The following is a 23,234-nucleotide window of genomic DNA, read 5'->3' as shown; positions in this document are numbered from 1 at the left end:
GTGGTGCCACATTGTAGAGTTGCCCCTGGCCCCTCTTCACCCGATTGATCACTTTCATGGGGGGGTCCATGCAGGCTCGGAGACAAAGACAGTCCTGTCTGGGATCAGCGAAGAGCGCACATCGGTTATGTCTCACTGGTGCAAAGCTTTGTCTCTGGGCATCCCCAACCGTCAGCTGCCTGTAGACTGTTGCATGTATGGTTCCAGCGGGGGCAGCAGAGGAAATGTTGAGATATGCACTTGACGAACCACCCCTTCCCTTTGCCCCCCCCCCCATTCTTTTGTCCTGCCTCCAGGCATACGACATTGGATTAGATTTGTTTGGGTCTTCCCTGAAAATGCCTTGTAATTAAAGAAGTTTGAGCTTCTGCACTTAGCCATCAGTCTTGTTCTAAATTTTATTTTCATTAAAGTTTTTTAAAATGGGATAAGCCTGCAAAATTGATTTCACAAATGTGGATATTACATACTCATGACCACTAGTAATTGTGTCACCGTTTTTCTACATTTTCGAATTGCAAAATATATTTTTTACTGCCAAAGCTAATACGATGTGCTAGGAAATATCTTCTATTCAACCCTGTTTTGAGTGGTTTGTGAAAATTCTTAGACAAACTCAAGATGGAAAAAAATGAATTTTACATGTGGATATTTAACTTGAGTAAGTAATTCCTCTAGTACAAGAGAGGAGATTCAGGACTGCAACCCTCTTGCCCAGCATTGAATCATTCATAGATTAGCATGTTTTAATCATTCATCTTTGTCAGGTTTTGAATCCCAAGTACTTTAAAAATAGTAATAAAAAGTGTTATAGTGTCTATGGGCTTAACTACAGAATTTTAGTAGTATATATACATTGTTTGAAATGAGCTAAACTTCACCCTGTGAGGTAGAAATACTGAGCTCTCTACTCTCCCTAGAGGCCACAATAGGTTACATTTCTACCATGCCATGCATGAGGGTTCTTTAAAGAGTTCTACTCTGTCTTGACATGTTGGCTAGATTTCTCAGGATTTTGACGTTTTCTTCAATCTTCCTTGAATGCTTCTTGAGGCTTGACAACTCCTACTTCAGCTGTAGTGTAAGTTGTTTCTAATCGATACTTCTTACCACAGATTCCTCACCTCTAGAATTTCCCCAGGCACCGGACTGGATCCTGAAGAGTTAAATAGCATTTCTCCCATGTGATGGTAGATGTCATCATGAGGATCCGCAGCAACTACCTTCTGCCCCGGAAGTGATGGGCGATGGAGCCGTACTTCCGGGTGCCTCTTTACGCAGATTCTGAGCTTCTACCCAACTTTTTCCTCATCAGTTGATGAGTTATTTTTCTTCACAATCCTTTTTTCCTCAAAGTGCAGGGGGAACTACATTCCCTCCTAAAACTGTAGGGATTACGCATTGTAGGGCCTGTCTCAAACATGTCTGTGACATATCCCAGTAAAATTAAGATCAGAGCACTACTCCAAAGCCTGCGCTGGCTGCACCTTTATGAACCTGAAAGTGATCTGGGAACCAAAAGGGAAGCTTTGGATGCCACCAAACACAGGAAATGGAAGCAGAAGCTCAATAAGACCACCTGGAATTAATCTCATTCCAGCCACTCTTAACCTGAGAAGTCGCACAGACTCCAGAGTGCCTCCCCATCGGGCCCCCACCAAAGAGCCAATCCGCAATTGATTGTGATGCACCTAGAGCTGCTTCTTCCATGAACATCCTCGCAATTGACTGAGGCTTTTAGAGAGGCCATGTTGGGAATTTTCAGCACCATTCTGGCTTCCTGTGGTGCACCTTTGGGCCCCAAGGATCCACCGTAGCCTCCAGTTAGGATATCGGCAGCAGGTTTGCTCTTATCTCAGTCTGTGCCTCTTAAACCAATCTCAGGTTCTGCTCCAACACCAGAGCTAACATTTTAGAACCAAAATCTATGCCGTACCAACCTCATCGGCATCTGAGAGTGACTTGGTTCTGATAGACCCCACTGGCTCCGAACCAAATCCATCCTGGCATCTATGAGGTTGCTTCCGTACACCGTTTTAATGCACTTGGCCCAGTTCATTTTAATTTAGACAAAACTATTCCTGTGTCTCAAAACCATACCCAGAACTTCATCAACTTTTCAATTCAGACTCTGATCATAGCCAACCGTTTGGGACTACTGTGATGATGTAGAGGAGCAGCATTAAGAGGATGACAGTTTATATCTGGATTTGCATGGTTCCTGTGGGTTAGATAATTCCCTGGATACTGGGTTGTTTTTCTCCCCTTAACCACCAGCAGAAGAGAGTGCCTCCTTTCCATTGGCAATGGGGTGTACAGGGTTGGTTTTGGACTTAAAACTGTCAACAATGGAGGTCAAAAGTAACGTATTAACATTATGCAACTAGGATAGATTTTGTTAGAAGCATTACTTCTATTTAATGAAGCCATGATTGACCACGTTAAAGAGCACTAGACCGTGCCCTGTTCCTCATTGAACAGATAGGTTGTCTGACAATTCAGGCTGGCACCAGGTGACCCGTATTTTCTGATGAAGCACGTGTTCACCAGAGATTTTGGTGGTTCAAGCTTCCACCAGTAGGATGTACCCAATTCCTTTCCCACAATGATTCCTGACCGTTGAAATGTCTTGAGACTTTTAGAAAGCCGATGTACTAACTCAGTCCCAGAACACCCTCTGTCGCCACTTGTGCTTTGAAGTACAACCTACACTTTAAGATGGGGGTGATAATTAAGATCAGCTGGACATTGATCAGCAGGAAGAAGAAACAAAGGAAAAAGTAGTACCTGCAGATGATGAGGAAGCTCGTCATCCACCTGACAAAGGAGAGATGTCATTCTGCCTGACCAGGGAGATGATATGCCTTTACAACAGTCATGTCCAGATGATATTGCTTGTTTCTATGCTCCGCTTAAGAGAGTAGCCAAAGTTTTTGGTCTAGTTATGGTAGCAATGAAGAAAGATTGCTTGAACTCAAAGGAACAGCTAAGGAAGTCTGTGAAATCAGTCCTGATTATTCACTGCATCTGGAATGAAGGGCTGAGGCTGAAGAAGAAGCCTGCTGCAGGCTGTCATTTCATAGAGCATAAACATCGAAATATAGGGCACCAGTATTGGTGCCAGCATCCCAACGTTATTTTTTCATTCTAATTAGATTCCATCATTACAGCGGTGGCACTGAGAAGTTCCAAAAACCCAGTAACATCTATTCCCACTCTCCTAGATTAGGATCAGAAGTTAATAGCTAATCTGAGACACAGTGTCAGGTCCATGGTTGCAACTGCCATCCAGGCAGCCAGCGTTGCACCAGCACTTATTAGTCTGCTGCATGGTTGTGCTGTTTGTCTTAGTTAACAGATGAACACACCAACAGCTGTTTAGTAATTACTAAGGACAGAGAACAAAGTGAAAACAGTGCTTAATTTGAGGCAATAGTTTCCGGTGCTTGGCACTGGCACTTACTTGTCAGCACAGGCTCTTGTGAAAGTCTGCCACATGGTGGCACTTTTTGTTTAATTTAGAAATGAGCACAACAGTTGTTTATTAATTCAATATATATTAAAATGATTCAATAATAATTCAGTATACACTAAAATAATTAAATATACATTTAAATACATGCTGCCCAAACCTTTTTTTGTAGCTTATTAACTGGAATAATCTGAAATATCACCCTTGTAGGTGTGATAGTTAGTAGTTGTGGTGTTAGCATCGTTGGCATTGGCTGGTGCAAGCTGCACTGGCCTCCTGACAAGGGCTCTGGTTCATATTCTTTCACAAATTAAGCATTGAGTGAAAGCCATTGGTAAAGCAGGAACAAATTCTGTTGCAGCTGTAATAGATGCAGTCGTAGATGTCCTAAATGCAAGCTTCTGGGAGTTAGCTGGAACTTTACTACTAAGGAGATAGGTGTAGTTAAAATTTGCCTCTTTCGTCCTTGAGGTTCATGCCAAGATTCTTGACATGCCTTATGAATAAGAGACTGTCTTTGGGAAATATAGACACTTGGCAGTAGATGAATACACACAGATACCACTCTTTCCCTCAGAACTCTCCAGTACAGTCATCACAGGGATATATATTTTCTGACTAGTATCATATTACCCTTATTTGCAGTCAAGATATGATCAGGTTTACAGCAAGCAGAGGCCATCAACCCTGATACTGCCAACAGCCTTCAGGCCGAAAAAGAGGACTGTGTATGCCGTGCTCTCTGGAAAAAAGTGAAAACAACAAGGTGATGGATGGATGGAATGCTTGAATTAATCTCGGTCACTGGCAATCGCTCAGGCTGCATCCCAATCTATTGTTTTTTTTGCCCACCATGCCACCCCAGTTTGCACTCAGCCATATGCAGATCAGGCTTGACCTTTCTCCCCATGGGAACAGTCCAGCCTGAACTGCCAGGACAGGTCCTCCCTGGAAATGAGCATCCTGGGACTGGTTTTGGGGTATCACTGCTCGTCAGCCAAGCTAACTTGAATCAAGTGGCACAGTGAGCCTGGGACCCTCGTCTAGGCATACCTTTCGCAGTTAGGCAACAAATGCACAAAGAACAGATGATGGATGAAATGCTGGACAATACCAAACGTTCACCCCCAGTCACAAATCTCGGCCTAAATCCAAGGAAGGGACCAACTTGATACACTAAGCTCAATAAGCAAAGACCATTTGGCACTGGGCGATTCAACATCACAGCCACCACCTCGTGGAGTATCTTCCGGGAGTGGACAGTTCAGTAGTGGATCTTCTAAGCAGGACACAGCAACAAGTCCACGAGTGCGAAGTCCACCCTCAAGCTCTTCAACAATAATTCTAACATTGGGTAGCACTAGAAATATACCTATTCGCCACAAACGAAAACGCAAGATGCCAAACCTTTGCATCCAGGCACCCACATGTAGAGCCCAGGGACAATGATTTGAGGGTAAATTGGTCAGGGATATTTGCATACACTTTTCCACCTCTTCCATTCATTCCATATCTGGTCAGGAAACTCAGACAAACATCACTCAGAATGATTCCTATGACCTGGACGTAGCAGCCCTGGTTCACAAGGCTATTGCAGTTGTCCACAGGACATCACAAGAAGCTCCTCAACATATCTCATCTTCTCATTCACAGCAAGGGCAGGGTCAAACACCCAAATCCCAAGCAACTCAAACTAGCAGTTTGACTTCTAAAGTCATGGAGTTTAGATACTTAAATTTACCTCCAGAATGCATGAACATACTTAAAGAAGCTAGGCGCACAGCCACAAGAGCCTGTTATGCAGCCAGATGGAAACATTTTGTACACCATTGCATAGCTTAAAACATAAATTCTTGCACGCCTACAGTACAACAAATAGTGTGCTATTTGCTGCATCTCCTAAAGTCTACGCTTACATAAGACTGCATCTAACAGCAGTTGCAGCTTATCTGCAAAACCGCAAACATCAGTCATTTAAAAAAAAAATACCAGTTATCAAAGCTTTTATGGAAGGGCTAATATGAGTAATCCCATCACGTATACCTCCAGTCCCTTCATGGAATTTAAATATAGTGCTCACACGGCTTATGTCCAAACCTTTTGAGCCCCTGCATTCCTGTCCTTTTCAGTTCCTTTCTTGGAAAGGTAGCCGAGGAGGGATTTATATTTGTGCATACATCCACGGTGCAATGTGTTCTCTTTTGGTTTTATGTCTGCTGTGTATGATGAAAAAGTGGTATGTCAAAATCAATAAAAAAAATAAATGAAAGGGATCTTTTCTGGTAGCTATAATTTCTTTAAGGAGAGTTAGTGAGCGCTATGCACTAACCACTGAAGAACCTTATTTTCAAGTTTTCAAAGATAATGTTCATTTACGAACAAACCCTTACTTTCTTTCAAAGGTTATCTTTCCCTTACACCTGAATCATACACTGGATTTGCCAGTGTTCTTTCCAAAACCAGAGACTGTGGCAGAAAGGGCCATTCATAAACTTGGTGTTAAAAGAGCTTATGTACTATCTGGGCAGATATAAGACCTTTAGAGAGAGAGAGACAACTGCTATTCACTGCTTTCTCAAACCCATGAAAGGATAGTGCAATCTTCAGAGCTAGAATTGCAAGATGGATTGTAAAATGCATGCATGCTATATAAAAGGTAAAAGAGCTCTGTTAACAGTTCCAAGGGCTCATTTCACAAGAAAGAAGAATGCATCAGTGCCTTTCTTACGAAACATTCCTTTAACAGACATTTGTAAAAACGGCTACATGTACAAACCTGAATACATTCACGAAACACTATTGTGTGGATGTTCATGCCAGACAAAAATGTCTGGTAGGACAAACAGTCTTGCGTACATTATGTCAGACAGCTGCACCATCTAATGCCTAGAGCCACCGTGAGTGTAGTACTGCTTTAAATCCTATGCATAGCATGTGTATCTGCAGCCAACACTTGTTGTGAATGGAGTATGTTACTTACCCTGTATGCATCTATGTGTAGCGTGTTGTGCTGCACTTTCACATGAAGGTATGAGATGGTGTCAGATGTACATATATAAAACAACATGTATATCAACATGTTACATGCATGTTCAACAGCAATCACTGTTCTATAATACTACACCCTCACTCAGCACCACGGCAGGGATAAAATGGACAGTGTAACAAAGGAGCCTTGGACATGCTCATTATATCGAGGAAGTGGAGATTCAACACCATATCGTCAGTAAAAAGACTTTCTTGAGAAAAACAACTTGTAAAGTCCAAGCCCAACACTAGATGTCAGAAGTGTGCATAGCATGTAAATCTGCAGCACTACATGCAACGAATAGATGCTTACAGGTAAGGTTACATACTCTTTTTGCATCCATCCAAATGTGAAAATATCATGACCGTCCTCTGGGTGCCACCAATTGTTGAATCAGGGCATACGTTGGAATTCTTCCAAAAAAACCTTTTATTCACCTGCAAAGAAACATCACTTATATACAGCGAGAGATAGTGATCCTCCTCCTCAAAGGAATAATCAGTATAGTTTCTAAAATCCTGGGGGTTCCCTTGCAGATTTTTCTGGTGAAATAGAAGACTGGGCAGTGACAACAGATTACTGACCGTCAGAAACTTCTAAGGTTCCTCAAAAACCACTTATATTCGATAATATACATCTGCAAGTCCTTTTGCTGTAGGGTGGAGAGTTCCTCACCTTCCTGGATATACAGGATGCCTATGTCCATATTCTGATACACCCAAACCACAGGCAACATCTAGGATTCTGAGTGGCGGAGGAGCTCTGTCTATTGGAAGACTTGTTTTGGCTTGAAACATGATCCCGAAACCTTGTCCCCCACCCCCAACCCACAAACATTCACATGTTCAATCACCTTTCTTCAGAGACATAGCCACCAGGTATTCCTAAACCTGGACGATTGCCTGGAGAAAGCAACAGTGAAGAAGCTTGGCCTGCACCTCCACAGAGGCTTGCATCAACCTGTTCCATCAGCTGTGCTTGGCATTCATCATAGAAAAATCTTTTATGCCCGTCACAGTACACAGCTCCACTTTCTGTGAGTAGTTCTGGACATAGTTCACAAAAGCATTTCTGTCAGTAGAGTATGTCACAAAATTAAACACAATAGCTGTTAACTTCTGCAGATGTCATACAGTCACAGTCAGAACACATAAGTTATTACTGGGCCTCATGTTATTCTACATGGAGGTAATTCCATTCTGCCTCATGTGGATGAGACTAATCCAACTGGAGCAGAAACTAACATGGCAACAAGCGACAGGCTTGTGAGACAATGTTGGCCAGAATCTTCAAGACAGACGCTCCCATGGAAGGTTGGTTGGCTCATGTTTGAGCCATCGTCGAGATACATGTGATTGGAGGGGAAGAATGCCTTCCACATCAGTCTTGGTGCACCAGTTAGGTCTACAAGCATTTCAGCCTTGACTAGCGAATCAGAACAAGCAACAACCCTCGATCTAGTGCATTAACAAACAAGTAGGTACGAGATCCCACATCCTTTGGAGGTGCTACTTCTGTGCTATTGATTGATTCTGAGTCAGGTTACCTCTCTGTGAAACAACTACTAAGAATTCGGAACAAAAGAGCAGAAATATTAGAGTCTGGTAACTGAGCTCTAAGAGCAATGCAGTCACCAAGACATGGTTGAACATCCTCTCCTTCCTACCATTTTCTCTCATTCGGAAGGTAGTGTTCTGTTCGCTGATACTGCTAACCCCAGCAAAGCCACACCAAGATTCAGGAGTGACAAAACACATGATCACCATTACCTTAAGGCCAATGGGAAGATCTAATAATTGATAAGACAAGGGTGGGTAAGGAGCTAGCAGAGGCGAAGGAATTGGACTCTTGAACAGGTCTGACCTATAGCATCATGTTCAAACTGTTGGTTAATAGCATGATCACTCACCAGCTGATTGAGTTTTAGTTGAGCTTCATGAAAGCAATGCCCCTCACAGTGTCTTCGAAACTAGCTGAGTTATTTGGATGACTGGGCTAATTTTCATATCCAAAGATGGATATAAACAATTCGAAGCCTAGTGACTTAGAAAAAAGAGACCAGATTTCCTTTAATGGTGCACGACTAACTGGTATTTTGCCGTATAAGCAATGTTTGTTTTTTTTTTTTGCTATATGCTATTGCATAAGTTCACTAAAACCTAATCTGATATTGCACAGCAATAGAACTGCAGATGCTCGGTTTTCTGTAGAGAAGCTGCTAAAGAAGAAAATGGGACAAATTAATTTTTTCTTAACATCTGCTTAGTCATATGGCCACTTTATAAAGTGATTAATGTTTAACACTGTTATGTTACATCTTTGGATTGCACGTTACCTTAAGCTTATTTGTTGATACAAACTACAGTCTGAAATGTTTCTTAACGACCTTTTAATTATGTTTGTATGTTTTTCAAATTTGCAGAAACTTTTTCTAGATAATCTTAAAAAGGCGTTAGCTGGTCACGGTGTCAGCAGGCAACTGACAGAAAGTGCTGCTATTGCTTGTGTAAAACTGTGCAAAGCATCTACCTACATCAATTGGGAAGATCATTCTGTCATTTTTCACCTTCTGAAGTCCATGGTGAATGATCTGAAGGTAAAGTAAGGTCCTTTCTTAAATTGTGAATGCAGTAACATGCTGAATTGAAAAATATGGAGTTTTATTTTACTGTAGTATTCAATCCGGGATATTACCCAAGAGTTGGTTTGAGAAATTCAAGGAGAAAATACTAAGGGGGTTATTACAACTTTGGAGGAGGTGTTAATCCGTCCCAAAAGTGACGGTAAAATGACGGATATACCACCAGCCGTATTATGAGTTCCATAGGATATAATGGACTCGTAATACGTCTGGTGGTATATCCGTCACTTTACCGTCACTTTTGGGACGAATTAACACCTCCTCCAAAGTTGTAATAACCCCCTAAGTGTTTTGTACTGCGGACTCTTTCCATAAGAGATACACAAGCATACCTTAGATAACTTGGATCTACATTGTAGCAGGGAGCTGCACTCCATATCATGTTACTGTATCAGCCGGTGACAAGCAAAAATATACATGCTTACAAGTTCAGAATAATCGAAGAGTCGGAAACTTAAATTGAGGTGCCATATTTTCATTGCTTATAGTGGGCCCACTATGTCTGTAACTGAGTGGAACTGAGGTTTTTTTTTCCTTTGGTCTTTGTACTGAAGATTCTTAAAGGTCTAAAAAGTTGGTTAGCTGGTACTGTCTTACGCACTCACCTGGTTCCGACCGTGGAGGTGATGCTGGATCTCCTATACCCCCGGAGGGCAGTTTATGATCAAGGAACCACAACCCTTAACTCCTTCACTGCCAGGCCTATTCTCCTCTGGTCACAAGCCTTTTTTTGGCTGTTTGGGGCTATGGTCCTCATAACTTTTTGTCCACATAAGCTACCCATGCCAAATTTGCGTCCTTATTTTCCAACATCCTAGGGGTTCTAGAGATACCCAGAGTTTGTGGGGTCCCCTGGAGGAGACCAAGAAATTAGCCAACATACAGCTAAAATTTAGTTTTTTAAAAGAAAATGGGAAAAAGGGATGCAGAAGAAGGCTTGTGTTTTTTTCCCCTGAAAACGTCATCAACAAAGGGTTTGTGGTGCCAAAATCACCATCTTCCCAGCTTTTAGGAACAGGCAGACTTGAATGACAAAACCACATTTTTCAACACAATTTTGGCATTTTACTGGGACATACCACATTTTTTACTATTTTTTGTTCTTTCAGCCTCCTTCCAGTTAGTGACAGAAATGGGTATGAAACCAATGCTGGATCCATTGCTGGATTCTGGACAGCTAAACCTTTCTGAAAAGTAGCCAAAATTCGGGATTCAGCAAGGGGTCATTTGTGTAGATCCTTCAAGGTTTTCCTACACAAAGTCACAGCTAAAATAAAGAAAATATTGAAATTGAGGTGAATAAAAGCCATTTCTGTCCACGTTTTCTTCTATAAATTTTTCCAGCGATGGCATATTTTTGAAAGCAATTTACTGCTACGCCTGCTGGACTCTTCTGGTTGCGGGAATATATAGGGCTTGTAGATTCATCAAGAACCCTAGGTACCCAAAGCCAATAAAGGAGCTGCACCTTGCAATGGGTTTTCATTGTATGCCTGGTATACAGCAATTCATTTGGTGAAATATAAAGAGTGATATATGGGTATCAACGAAGCCTTTGTATTTCCAAGATGTGCACAAGATATAAGGTGTTGAGAAGCAGTGGTTATTTGCATGTCTGATTACTGGGGTCCGCATACTAGCATGTGAATTACAGGGCATTTCTTAAATAGGCATCTTTTTTACACACTGCCTTACATTTGAAGGAAAAAATGTAGAGAAAGACAAGGGGCAGTAACACTCCTTTTATTCTGTGTTCCAACAAGTCTCCTGATAAAAATGGTACCTCACTTGCGTGGATAGGCCTAATGCCCGCTACAGGAAACGCGACATGGACACATCACATTTTTACATTGAAATCCGATATGTTTTTCGTAAAGTGCCTAGCTGTGGATTTTGGCCTCTAGCTCAGCCGACACCTAGGGAAACCCATTAAACCTGTGCATTTTTCAAAACTAGACTCCTAGAGGAATCCAGGATGGGGTGACTTGTGGGGCTCTCACCAGGTTGTTATCCAAAATCCTTTGCAAGTCTCAAAATTTGGCAACAAAACACTTTTTTCCTCACATTTCGGTGACAGAAAGTTCTGGAATCTGAGAGGAGCCACAAATAATCCTCCACACAGCACTCCCCCAAGTCTCCCTATAAGAACGGTACCTCACTTGTGTTGGCAGGCCTAGTGCCTGTGACAGGAAACACCCCAAAACTCAACATGAACACATCACATTTTTACATTGACAACTGATATGTTTTTTAGAAGGTGCCTAGCTATGGATGTTGGTCTCTAGCACAGCCGGCACCTAGGAAAACCTACCAAACCTGTGTATTTTTGAAAACTAGACACCTATGGGAACCCAGGATGTGATAACTTGTGGCACTCTCACCAGGTTCTGGTACGGTACCCAGAATCCTTAGCAAACCTCAAAATGTGGCAAAGAAACACTTTTTCCTCATATTTCGATGCTGCAAAGTTCTGGAATCTGAGGGGAGCCACAAACTTCCTTCCACCCAGTATTCCCCCACGTCTCCCGATAAAAATGATACCTCACTTGTGTGGGTAGGCCTAGTGCCTCAGCCAGGAAATGCCCCAAAACACTACGTGGACTCATCGAAATTATCAAATACAAAACTACTTGTTTTTGCATGGGGGGCACCTGCGTTTTGGTCCTGGGCTCAGCCGCCACCTAGGGAAAATTACCAAACCCTTCCTTTCTGAAAATTAGACACCCTAGGGAGTCCAGGGAGGTGTGACTTGCGTGGATCCCACAGTGTTTTCTTACCAAGAATCCTCAGCAAACCTCAAATTTAACTAAACAAAATCACATTTTCCCCACATTTCTGCGTGGAATCATCGCACCAGCATAAATTTTCTACGACCCAAAGTTCCCCTCCCTCTCCCGATTAAAAATGATAACTCACTTGTGTAGGTGGGCCAAGTGCCTGTGACAGGGAAGAGCCAAAAACATGTTGAAATTGAGGGGGAACCAAAGCAGGTCCAAAAGGGCAGTTTGAAGAAAAAAACGATTTGAGGCTGACCATGCTGGGTGGTATGCATTTTGTGGATTCCTGCAGATTCCGGAAGGTTCTAACACACATATATGGGGAAAATGTGTTATTTCAAGCAAACCAATGAGCAGAGACAACAAATAATGGGTTTACAAAGCTGTAGGACTCTCTCAATTAATTAAGAACAGGTGCAAATTTGGAGTAACACGAAGAAAAGCTGCACCAAATTCCTTTTTCGTGAGCAATGAAGAATCTGCTGTCAGAAAATGTCCCTGGTGAGATCAGATTTACTGACTGTGTTCAAAAGACAAATTTTATTACATCTAAAAAAAAGTCTTTTGCTCCCTAGTGCAACTATTAGAGAATTATTGTGAAGTACTAGAAGAATCTTTGTTAAAGGTTGGTGATATGGATCCAAGGGAAGTGCAGCAGTCGGTAAAGGTTGTTACTGTAGCAATCTCAGTTATACAAGTTGAGTAGTATGCTTGGATCGGTACTACCCTTCTTATAATGAACAATTTGATTGTAAGGTTAAGGGGTAAAAGTGCTACAGGGTAGGATCGGGAGAATGTTTAATCTCATGAAGTAGTTGTTGTTGTTGATAATGGGATGCCATCAAAGCAAAACCATGATTTGGGTGCCCTACGCCAAGTGACATCACTGTCTTGTTCTGATGACGGCGGCTCTCTAAACATTTAGGTGATAAGTGCTCATAATAAAAAATAAAAAAAAACACTGTGGCCCAGGGCAGGTTCCTTCTCTCAATGTATTGGGGTTAATAGCATAAAAAAATAAATCACACTCTGGCACTGAAAAGAGGGGAACAAAAGTACCACACGGTTTAGTGCAGAACCATCACAGTCTGCTGAGTAGGTACTTCCCAATGCAGAATTGTAGGCATAATGGCAATACCTTAGTATAAATTCTAGGTGTTCCATAATTATCCAGAGGTAGTTGGATGTAGAGCGAGAAATCCATGGTTAAGAAAGCTAAAGAAGGTGACGCACTGGTACTCAGTAATCCACAGCGATATTAGAAGAGCAAACAAATGTAGTTTGGAGGACAGTAAATTGAATTACATTTAGCTAGAAATGATTACGAAGGAACTTGTGAATAATCTGATTAGTATGCATGGTTTAAAAAAATTAAATAGGAAGAAGATGCAATCTGGTGAATTCCTTCTGTGCGGTTACCTCATATTAAATGGAATTCTGAAGGAGCGTGTCTTCTAGCGTTGATGACCATTATACATGGTATTTGACCTACTAATGGAAGAACCTACTTCTATAATCCCTAAGGGCTATGTTTGGCTCAGAAAGATACAGTAATGTTATTAGATATTTATGGAGCAGTCCGCTTGGCATTTCACTGAGTGATATGCAGGTGGATCACAGGGAAGAAAGCAATCCTTCGCTGTTTTCCTTGTTCTGAAATTAATTTTGTTACATCTCGAAAGGGCAGAACCCTCATATGTCCAGGTATGAAGAATAGGAGAAGGATGAGATGTGATAATATTGCTAGAAATAGACTAGTGATTTGTATATAAGACACAGCCTGTGCAAGAGTCCATATTTCAAGATGAATGAGTGCCATTAGACTATAATGTGCCACACCAGAAGTTGGTAGAAAATTTATTTTTCTATAAGCCTGTTCACGCTAACACTAGATCCCTGAGGTACTCTCAGCCGATATGATCTGGAATGTAGATGTGGAAAAAAGGCTGTTCTAGTTACTATTAAAAATAATTGTACCACTATCATACTGATACATAGAGCTTATAAAAATGTATTAAAGAGCAAAATGTAAGACTGGGCACAAAAACAGCGGTCTTATTTATCGACGTCAGTAATGACAAAAGATTCCCCCACATATGGCACATTATTTTGCATGGTGCTGACCAAAGACCAGTGCCTCTTGAAGTAGTTAGAGGACTGTGTGGTTGCTTAGTAGAATCGTAACTTTTCGACACAATAGCTAGTAAAGTTTAAATTCTATTTCAGGACCGAAGGCTCAGATTATTCAAGTTTAAAGCTTACTTGTTGTGAACGATACAATGTCCATGACTGGCAACATTTCTTAAAAGTAGAATCCGACAACCAGTCAGTGTCTCGTATGATATCTTCCAAACAACACCCTAAGGTATATGCTCTTGAGCCGAGTGCACCCAAAAATTGAAGTGTCAGAGTCAGTCCAATCATAATCCATCTCACCCATCTGGCTACTGTGGGAGACAAGATAGGTATAAAGTTTTTTTTTGTTGTTTTTTTTAAATCACTTTCAGCAATCGCCTAGTGCCCGCCAGACTCATTTCTTAAGTTCTTGCTTCATACTTCCTGTTGTAATGCACCATACACAACCTTGGATTCTCCAGAAAGGCTGGATAATGGCCCACCCTGGTTAGTGACTTTGTGTTGCGGGAGACAGTGAAAGTAACTCCTTCTGGTGAAAAAACTTTGGACGATAGTGCTCTCACTTGCAAACCCCTCTTGAAAGGATGTAGGTATAACAACATGGCCGTCTAACCTTCTAATTGTTACTTGGGTAAGAAACCATCTGGCCAATCACTGAGAAAGTGAAGAACCACAATCACATCCGATAGATGAGAATATTTTTGGCTCAGGAGGAATTGACAATCAGTTGTCTCTCAGAAGTCTGCATACCAGAGGATGTTCCCCTGCTGGAACCTTGATTGAAGGGAGAGCGACCAGTTGAGATAGACGTTCTGAGCATATAGATTGTACGATAAGCTAAGCCACCTTCTGCCAGTTCTGGCAGAAAATTTGTGCTTGCACTGCATCTGTCCCCATGGAATCCAGATTCTGTTCTACATACCAACTGGACTATCTACTCCAGGCTAAACCATACAGTTTAAAGGTAGACTGTGCCCAACCCTTCCTGATGAGCGAGAAATCTTACTCTGAAAACCCTCGGACCACCCAACCCCATCTATAATCCACCATGCCATCAGGCAGAGGGTTCCGTCCAGCACCATAGGTTGAGAGTTGCTGTGAATGTCCTGAAGAATGTGAGGACGCTGGGAAGGAAGAATTGGAGAATCCCATGAAAGTTCTAGAAGAATTATGAACCAGGCCAGGCTTGCGACCTCCAAAAGGGCATCATTAGTACGATCAATGCCTTCCGTCTCCTGATCTAACCGTCAGTGAGAATGGTGGAAACACATATCCTGCCATATGACTCCAATCATGGAGACAGGCATCCGTGGCTTCTGCCATCGGATTCGACCCCCAGCTGAAGAACCTGTGAAGTTGGGTATCCAAGGAAGAGGCAAAAATGTCCACTGCGCCCAACCCCATCGCAATAGCAGAGTTTGAAACAGTGCGGGGTCCAGCTTCCATGCGCTAACGTCCTTAAGGTATCTGTAGTTCCACAATGCTATGGCATTCAGCATCCCTGGAGATACTCCGCCATGATGGACATCTTGTTGTCCAGACAAAAATGCCCAAACTCCCTGGTCAAGTCTGCCAGAGCTTTTGACTTTGTGCCCTCTTGACGATTTATATCTCTAACCACCAACACATTGTCTATTTTGAGAAGGATGGAGCAATAGACTCCTTTGTGTGCATTTCTCTGTGACTGAACTGGTCAGGAGTTCCAGATAATTGAAATGCATCGGCTCTCCTGAGAGGACCATTGATCTCCCATGAACGTTTCTCTGCATCAGGCCCCTCAGTCTGCTTTATTTGCATACAATTCTATGATCAGCTCTGGCTGAGACCCAAAAATGGCTTAGCTGTTCCAGACCTCCATGTGATCCAACCACATTGTAGTTCCAGTTTGGCTTCTGGGCCTACATTAATCTCTGCAGTGTAGGACAACTCTTTGCGCAGGTGATCCAACCGTTGCACGGCTCTATAGTGGAGAGGGCCAAAAGAGCTGTGGGCATTCTGTTTTTAGTCTGTCCTTCACTTCCTCATCCAGAGGCTTCCTGATACGAGCACTCACATATACCGCCCCTTGGGTGGCGGTGCCCAATCCGCAAAATGCCGATGGTAGATGTCTGGGTCCAATATGCCATGCATGGTTTCGAGAATTTCACCTGCCCCATCACTGGTTTCATATAGTATAGGGCGTATGGGACCACATTCCAGCTGCAAAGTTCTGTCTGGGTTCATCACCTAAGTAATCCCCCCCCAGGGTCATCGGAACCATCTGTATCCTCATATGGATCTGAGTATGAGCATATTCTCTCCAAAACCCCCCCACCCCACAACACCCCACCCCACCCTACCCTTCAGAGATGTTGGTGGGTTCACCTGTTCCTCTGGCTGAAGGGCCTTAGCCTGACTTTTCAGGAAGTCAAATCTAAGCCTCACAAAAGAATCCAAGGGGGGCAGGTGATGAGGGTGTAATAGACTTAGTCTTGTGTACTGCGTCTGACACACCAAGGGGTTCAAAGGTCCTAGAGAGCCAAAATCTTGCCTTGTGGAGGTACATGCTGTGCCGGACAGCCAAAAACATAATCTGTCTGTCCAGGGGGGTTCCACAATGTTCTCAACTGCCTTTTGCAAATATGCATCTATGTAGTCCTCCCCTGCCCGGGAGCATGCAAATGAAAATGCCACACAAGAAACTCTAACAGACGTCTTTATTCCTCAGTATAGTATCAAACAAACTGCACTCTGATTACGTCGTAACCATTAATAACCACACCTTAACACCTCCCAGCTAGTTATGTAATTCCTTTGAGTTCTTCTAGAACTGCAAAGATCCTAGCGCACTTAGGGCCTCCTTATGACATTGGCGGTAAATGCCTCCTACTGTCACGGCAAAAGCCGCCATCATACTGTCGCCGTGGCTACCAACCACATTATGACCGTAGATGGAATACCGCCAGAAGGCTGGGGGTATTCCGTCGACGGTCATGGCGGTAAGGTGGCGCATAATGTTTGCAGGGCATTACTTTTACAAAACATGTTTGCTCATAGTTCAGCTGTGGTAGTAACCCCTCCCACCATTCATTGTCTTTTTAACCTTTCTAACGGCTGGCACTTTTGTTTTACAGCTTAGAGTAAGTTGTGTATTAAAGGCCTTCCTTGTAATATCATTGCTAAATGCCTGTTAGCCCTGAATGTGTGTAATGTACTGTGCCGTCTATGGGCTAAATATATGGTTGCACTGGGTTACTATCCACCAATTGTTGTGTGGCTATGCCCTCTATGGGCTAGCGATACAGTTACATGACCATGTTTCTTACAAAATCTATTTTCATTATGTGGTCCCCTAGGGGTTATTCCAAGTATTAGTCGTATCAACATATTAAAATATTTGTGGCACGGAAACTTGTCCCATAATGCTTTGCAGTGCATTACTTTTATATAACAGTTCGGTGGCATGTGTAGCTGCAGATACACATGCTATGTACAGGTCCTGCCATCTAGTGTTGGGCTCTGAGTGTTACAAATTGTTTTTCTTCAAAGAAGTCTTTTCGAGTCACGGGACCAAGTGACTTTTCGGCTCCATTGCGCATGGGCGCATCGACTCCATCTTAGATTGTTTTCTTTCTGCCATCGGCTTCGGACGTGTTCCTCTTCACTCCGGTTGTTGGAGTCGGAAAAACGTATAATTCATCGAAAATCGTCGGTATTGTTCTCGATCGCATCCCATCTAGCATCGACACCTCGGTACTGGCGGACACACATCTTTGGTTGCCCTTCGGGGCACCCGCGCCCAACTTGGGCCTAGTCGGCCCGACCGCAAGAAGCGGCGAAGCCTCATGGACCGGACCCGTTCAGATTCTGCCCTCGGTGCCAAGCTAAGTATCCCTACACAGATCAATATCTGGTCTGTAATCTGTGTTTGTCTCCAGATCACCGAGAGGATACTTGTGAAGCCTGCAAATCCTTCCGTTCCAAAAAGACCTTGCGAGACCGAAGAGCAAGAAGGTTACAGATGGCATCCAAAAGCACCGAACGCCTTGACGCGGAAGAAGAGGAAATGATTCACACCGCCATCTCCGTTCAAGGTTCCGATTCCGAGGAATCTGACGTCGAGCGACCACTGACAGCGGGCCAGCATGTGAGTACACTTGCCCCGACCCAGACCAAGACCAAACATAAGGCCTCGGGGACGCCACTGCCGGAAGGCCATGGTTCCACTCGTAAAAAATCGACCGGTGACCAAGTAACACATTCGGCACCGAAAAAGGCCACACACGCTACGAAGTCTTCGGACTCGAGCTGAGACACAGGCTCCCAAACCATACAGCACCGACCCATCGAGTCGAGACCCCGAAAGTGACTTTCGGAACCGAGGCCAACTACCATCCCGGGCCTTTCGGAGCTGAAAAGACAGTCCTACACAGAGGAGCATGGACTTTCGAAACAGCTAAAAGTAAGCCAATAGATTTGAGGAAGAGCTACAACAAATGGAGGATTTCGATGACAGACAAGCCAGAATACAGATTCACAAGGACACTGGCAAGATCCTCACAGCACCTCCTCTCAAAATTAAAAGAAAACTGGCCTTCCATGGACGTTTGGACACTGATCAGCTAAAGGCTAAAGTGCCAAGAGAGAAATCTCCGCCTCACCAGTTTTCTCCTCACCAGTCTCCTCCTCACTTTCCTCAACGAACTGTCTCCCCACCTGCTACACCCACTGCGCAGTCTCCTACACACACTATGCAGTCACATCAGAACACAGATCCATGGGATCTTTATGATGACCCAATACCAGACAACAGTCCAGAGTGCTACCCATCTAAGCCATCACCACCTGAGGATAGCACCTCGTATACACAGGTTCTAGCTAGGGCAGCAGCTTTCCATAACGTGAGCATGCATACAGAACCTCTAGAGAACGACTTTTTATTCAATCCTTTGTCCTCAACCCATGCCACATACCAAAGCCTACCCATGCTCCCCGGTGGGGGCTCAAACATGCCCAGCAAATATTCCAGGAGCCGGTTAAAGGAAGGGCTATAACCCCAAGGGTAGAAAAAAAATACAAACCACCACTCTCAGACCCAGTGTACATCACACAACAGCTGCCCCCGATTCAGTAGTGGTCAGCGCAGCGAGGAAAAGGGTTAACTCGCAATCCTCTGGAGATGCACCCCCTCCAGATAAGGAATGCCAAAAAAATTATGCTGCAGGGAAAAGGGGGGCGTCGCAAGCAGCCAATCAGTGGCACATAGCTAATTCGCAGGCCCTCCTCCCTAGATACGATAGGGCTGATTGGGATGAGATGAAGGACATTATTCAACATCTCCAAAAGGAACACCAAAAGAGAGCCCAGCAGGTAGTAGAGGAGGGACAGGCAGTTACAAACAGCCAAATAAGATCAGCCCTAGACTTGCCTGATACAGCCGCAAGGACTATAAATACGGCTGTCACCATTAGGCGGCATGCATGGCTCAAGTCATCAGGTTTTAAACCTGAAATCCAACAGGCCGTCCTCAACATGCCTTTTAATCAGCAACAATTATTTGTCACACAAGTGGACACAGCCATAGATAAAAGGAAAAAAGTTGCTGACACTGCTAAAGCGATGGGAGCGCTTTACTCATCCCAATACAGAGGCACATTTGGGAAGCCTCAATATAGGGGAGGCTTCAGGCCACAGCCCTCCGAACCATCCACCTCCCAATCCAAACCCTCATACCAGACACAATATCAAAGAGGGGGATTTCGGGGATCCTACAGAGGACAATTTCCCGAATCTAGAGGAAAATTCCAATCCTCAAAACAAGCCAATAACAACAAACAGTGACTTTGTCATCACCTTCCCTCAACACACTTCCCCTGTGGGAGGAAGACTGAAAATGTTCCACAAACAATTGTTAGACATCACAACAGACGCATGGGTACTATCCATTATCCAACATGGTTACTGCATAGAGTTCACACAATTTCCTCCGGACATTCCCCCAAAAGCGCACAAACTTTATTCGCAACATCTTGCAATGTTACAAACAAAAGTACAGGCATTATTGCTCAAACAAGCCATAGAACTAGTGCCTCATCATCAAAAAGGAACAGGGGTTACTCCCTGTACTTCCTTATTCCCAAGAAAGACAAAACATTAAGGCAAATATTAGATCTCAGGACTGTTAACCTCTACATCCGATCAGAACACTTTCACATGGTGACACTACAGGATGTAGTCCCATTGCTACAACAGGGAAAATTTATGTCAACACTGGATCTAAAAGATGCTTAATTTCACATACCCATCCATGCCGCTCACAGAAAATACATTAGGTTTACCAATTCAAGGTATTACCCTTCGGGATACATTAGGTTTACCAATTCAAGGTATTACCCTTCGGGATAACAACAGCCCCCAGAGTCTTTACAAAATGCCTTGCCGTAGTAGCGGCATACACATGGAGACAACATATGCATGTATTCCCATATCTCGACGATTGGCTAATAAAAGCCAACACTCAAAAACAGTGTCAACATCACACACGTTATGTAATAGATACCCTACACACACTAGTGTTCTCAATAAATTACCAAAAATCACACCTACAACCATCGCAAATTCAGCAGTACTCAGGAGCTACACAACACTCAAAAGGTGCTTGCAAGTCCAAGCCCACAAAGAGTGCAATCGTTCCACACCATATTGGCAAAAATCCAGCCAAATCAGCACTACACTGTCCGTTTTGTTATGAAACTCCTAGGCATGATGGCATCATGCATAGCCATTGTCCCAAACGCACGGTTACACATGCAGCCCTTACAACAGTGCCTTGCAAAACAATGGTCGCAGGCACAGGGTCATCTCCAAGATCTAGTGTTGATAGACCACCAAACACACAATTCGCTTCAGTGGTGGAGTCCCACAAATTTAAACAAAGGCCGGCCTTTTCAAGACCCTGTGCCTCACGCCATTCTCACAACAGATGAATCAATGATTGGATGGGGAGCACACCTCAACAATCACACTATTCAGGGACAATGGGACAGCAAACAGAAGCAGCTACACATAAATCACTTAGAACAGCTAGCAGTCTCTCTAGCACTAAGAGCCTTTAAACCTCTTCTTGCTCGCAAACACATTATTGTCAGAACAGACAATATGACAACAATGTACCACTTAAACAAACAAGGAGGAACCCACTCATCACAACTTTGCCTCCTAGCACAAACAATTTGGCATTGGGCAATTCACAACATTATTCACCTGATAGCTCAATACATTCCAGGGATTCACAATCAGTTAGCAGACAACCTCAGTCGAGATCACCAACAAACTCACGAGTGGGAAATTCACCCCCAGGTACTACACAAATACTTTCGTCAGTGGGGGCTACCAGACATAGATCTGTTTGCCACCAACCACAACGCAAAATGCCAAAACTTCGCATCCAGGTACCTACACCCTCATTCCAAGGGCAATGGTCTATGGATCAACTGGTCAGGGATATTTGCTTACGCTTTTCCCCCTCTCCCACTCATATAATTTTTGGTCAACAAACTGCGTCAAAACAAACTCATACTTATAGCACCAACGTGGGCACGCCAGCCATGGTACACCACACTGCTAGACCTGTCAATAGTACCACACGTCAAACTCCCAAACAGGCCAGATCTACTGACGCAACACAAACAGCAGGTCAGACACCCCAATTCAGCGATGCTCAACCTAGCCATCTGGCTCTTGAAATCTTAGAGTTTGGCAATCTAAATCTTCCACCAGAGTGTATGGAAGTCATTAAACAGGCAAGAAAACCTACCACCAGGCAGTGTTATGCTAACAAATGGAAAAGATTTGTTTTCTGCTGTCAAGCAAAACACATAACACGTTTGGATGCGTCCATACAAGACATCGTAGTTTATTTACTCCACCTACAAAAAGCAAATCTAGCTTTTTCATCCATCAAAATACATCTCACAGCAATTTCGGCTTATTTGCAAAATAAATAGACCAAATCCCTATTTAGGGTACCAGTCATTAAAGCCTTCATGGAGGGCCTAAGACGAATCATACCTCCAAGAACTCCACTAGTACCCTTGTGGAATCTTAACATTGTACTTACACGTCTCATGGGTCCACCATTTGAACCCATGCACTCTTGTCAGATCCAATTCCTAACTTGGAAAGTAGCATTTCTAGAGGCAATCACTTCATTACGAAGAGTTAGTGAAATACAAGCATTCACTATTGAAGAACCCTTTATACAGGTACACAAACATAAAGTTGTACTCCGTACAAACCCTAACTTTCTACCAAAAGTCATCTCACCGTTTCATTTAAACCAAACAGTGGAACTCCCAGTCTTCTTCCCACAGCCAGACTCAGTGGCAGAAAGAGCACTGCATACATTAGATATTAAAAGAGCTCTAATGTATTACATCAACAGAAAAAAATCATTTCGTAAAACTAAACAGTTGTTCGTCGCATTCCAAAAACCCCATACTGGTAATCCTATATCCAAACAAGGTATAGCCAGATGGATTGTGAAATGTATACAAACTTGTTACCTGAAAGCTAAAAGACAACTGCTCATTACGCCAAAGGCACACTCCACTAGAAAAAAGGGAGCAAGAATGGCATTTCTGGGAAACATACCAATTGCAGAAATTTGTAAGGCAGCTACTTGGTCCACACCTCATACTTTTACCAAGCATTACTGTGTAGATGTGTTAGCAACACAACAAGCCACAGTAGGACAGGCTGTACTAAGAACATTATTTCTGACAACTTCAACTCCTACAGGCTGATCACCGCTTACGGGAGAATTACTGCTTTGTAGTCTATGCATTGCATATGTATCTGCAGCTACACATGCCACCGAACGGAAAATGTCACTTCTGTTCTGTACATCTGTTCGTGGCATGTTCCGCTGCAGATTCACATGCGCCCACCCTCCTCCCCAGAGCCTGTAGCCGTTTGTTATAATTAAAATTTGTACATATGTATATAAACATACCTTTATTTAAACTCTGTAGATACATCTCTATTCCATTGCATGGACATCTCTCTCTTCACACTCTATCACTCCTACCTTACCCTATGTGGGAAAACAATCTTAAGATGGAGTCGATGCCCATGCACAATGGAGCCGAAAAGGAGGAGTCACTCGATCCCGTGACTCGAAAATACTTCTTTGAAGGAAAA

General features: G+C 43.2%; 1 protein-coding gene across 8 annotated transcripts in view; it reads left to right on the top strand.

The window, feature by feature from the left end:
* The window catches only part of NF1 (neurofibromin 1), a 1,379,374-nt gene that overhangs the window by 228,069 nt on the left and 1,128,071 nt on the right, over positions 1-23,234 (top strand). For all 8 annotated transcript variants that reach the window (XM_069226659.1, XM_069226655.1, XM_069226657.1 and 5 more), the window contains exon 9: positions 8,923-9,096. In XM_069226659.1, coding sequence (XP_069082760.1) covers positions 8,923-9,096 — 174 coding nt within the window. The remainder of the gene's footprint in view (positions 1-8,922; positions 9,097-23,234) is intronic.

Source organism: Pleurodeles waltl, chromosome 3_2, assembly GCF_031143425.1.
Source record: "Pleurodeles waltl isolate 20211129_DDA chromosome 3_2, aPleWal1.hap1.20221129, whole genome shotgun sequence".
NCBI lineage: Eukaryota > Metazoa > Chordata > Amphibia > Caudata > Salamandridae > Pleurodeles > Pleurodeles waltl.
The sequence above is the reverse complement of the archived record's forward strand: the minus strand, read 5'-3'. Positions and strand labels throughout refer to the sequence as shown.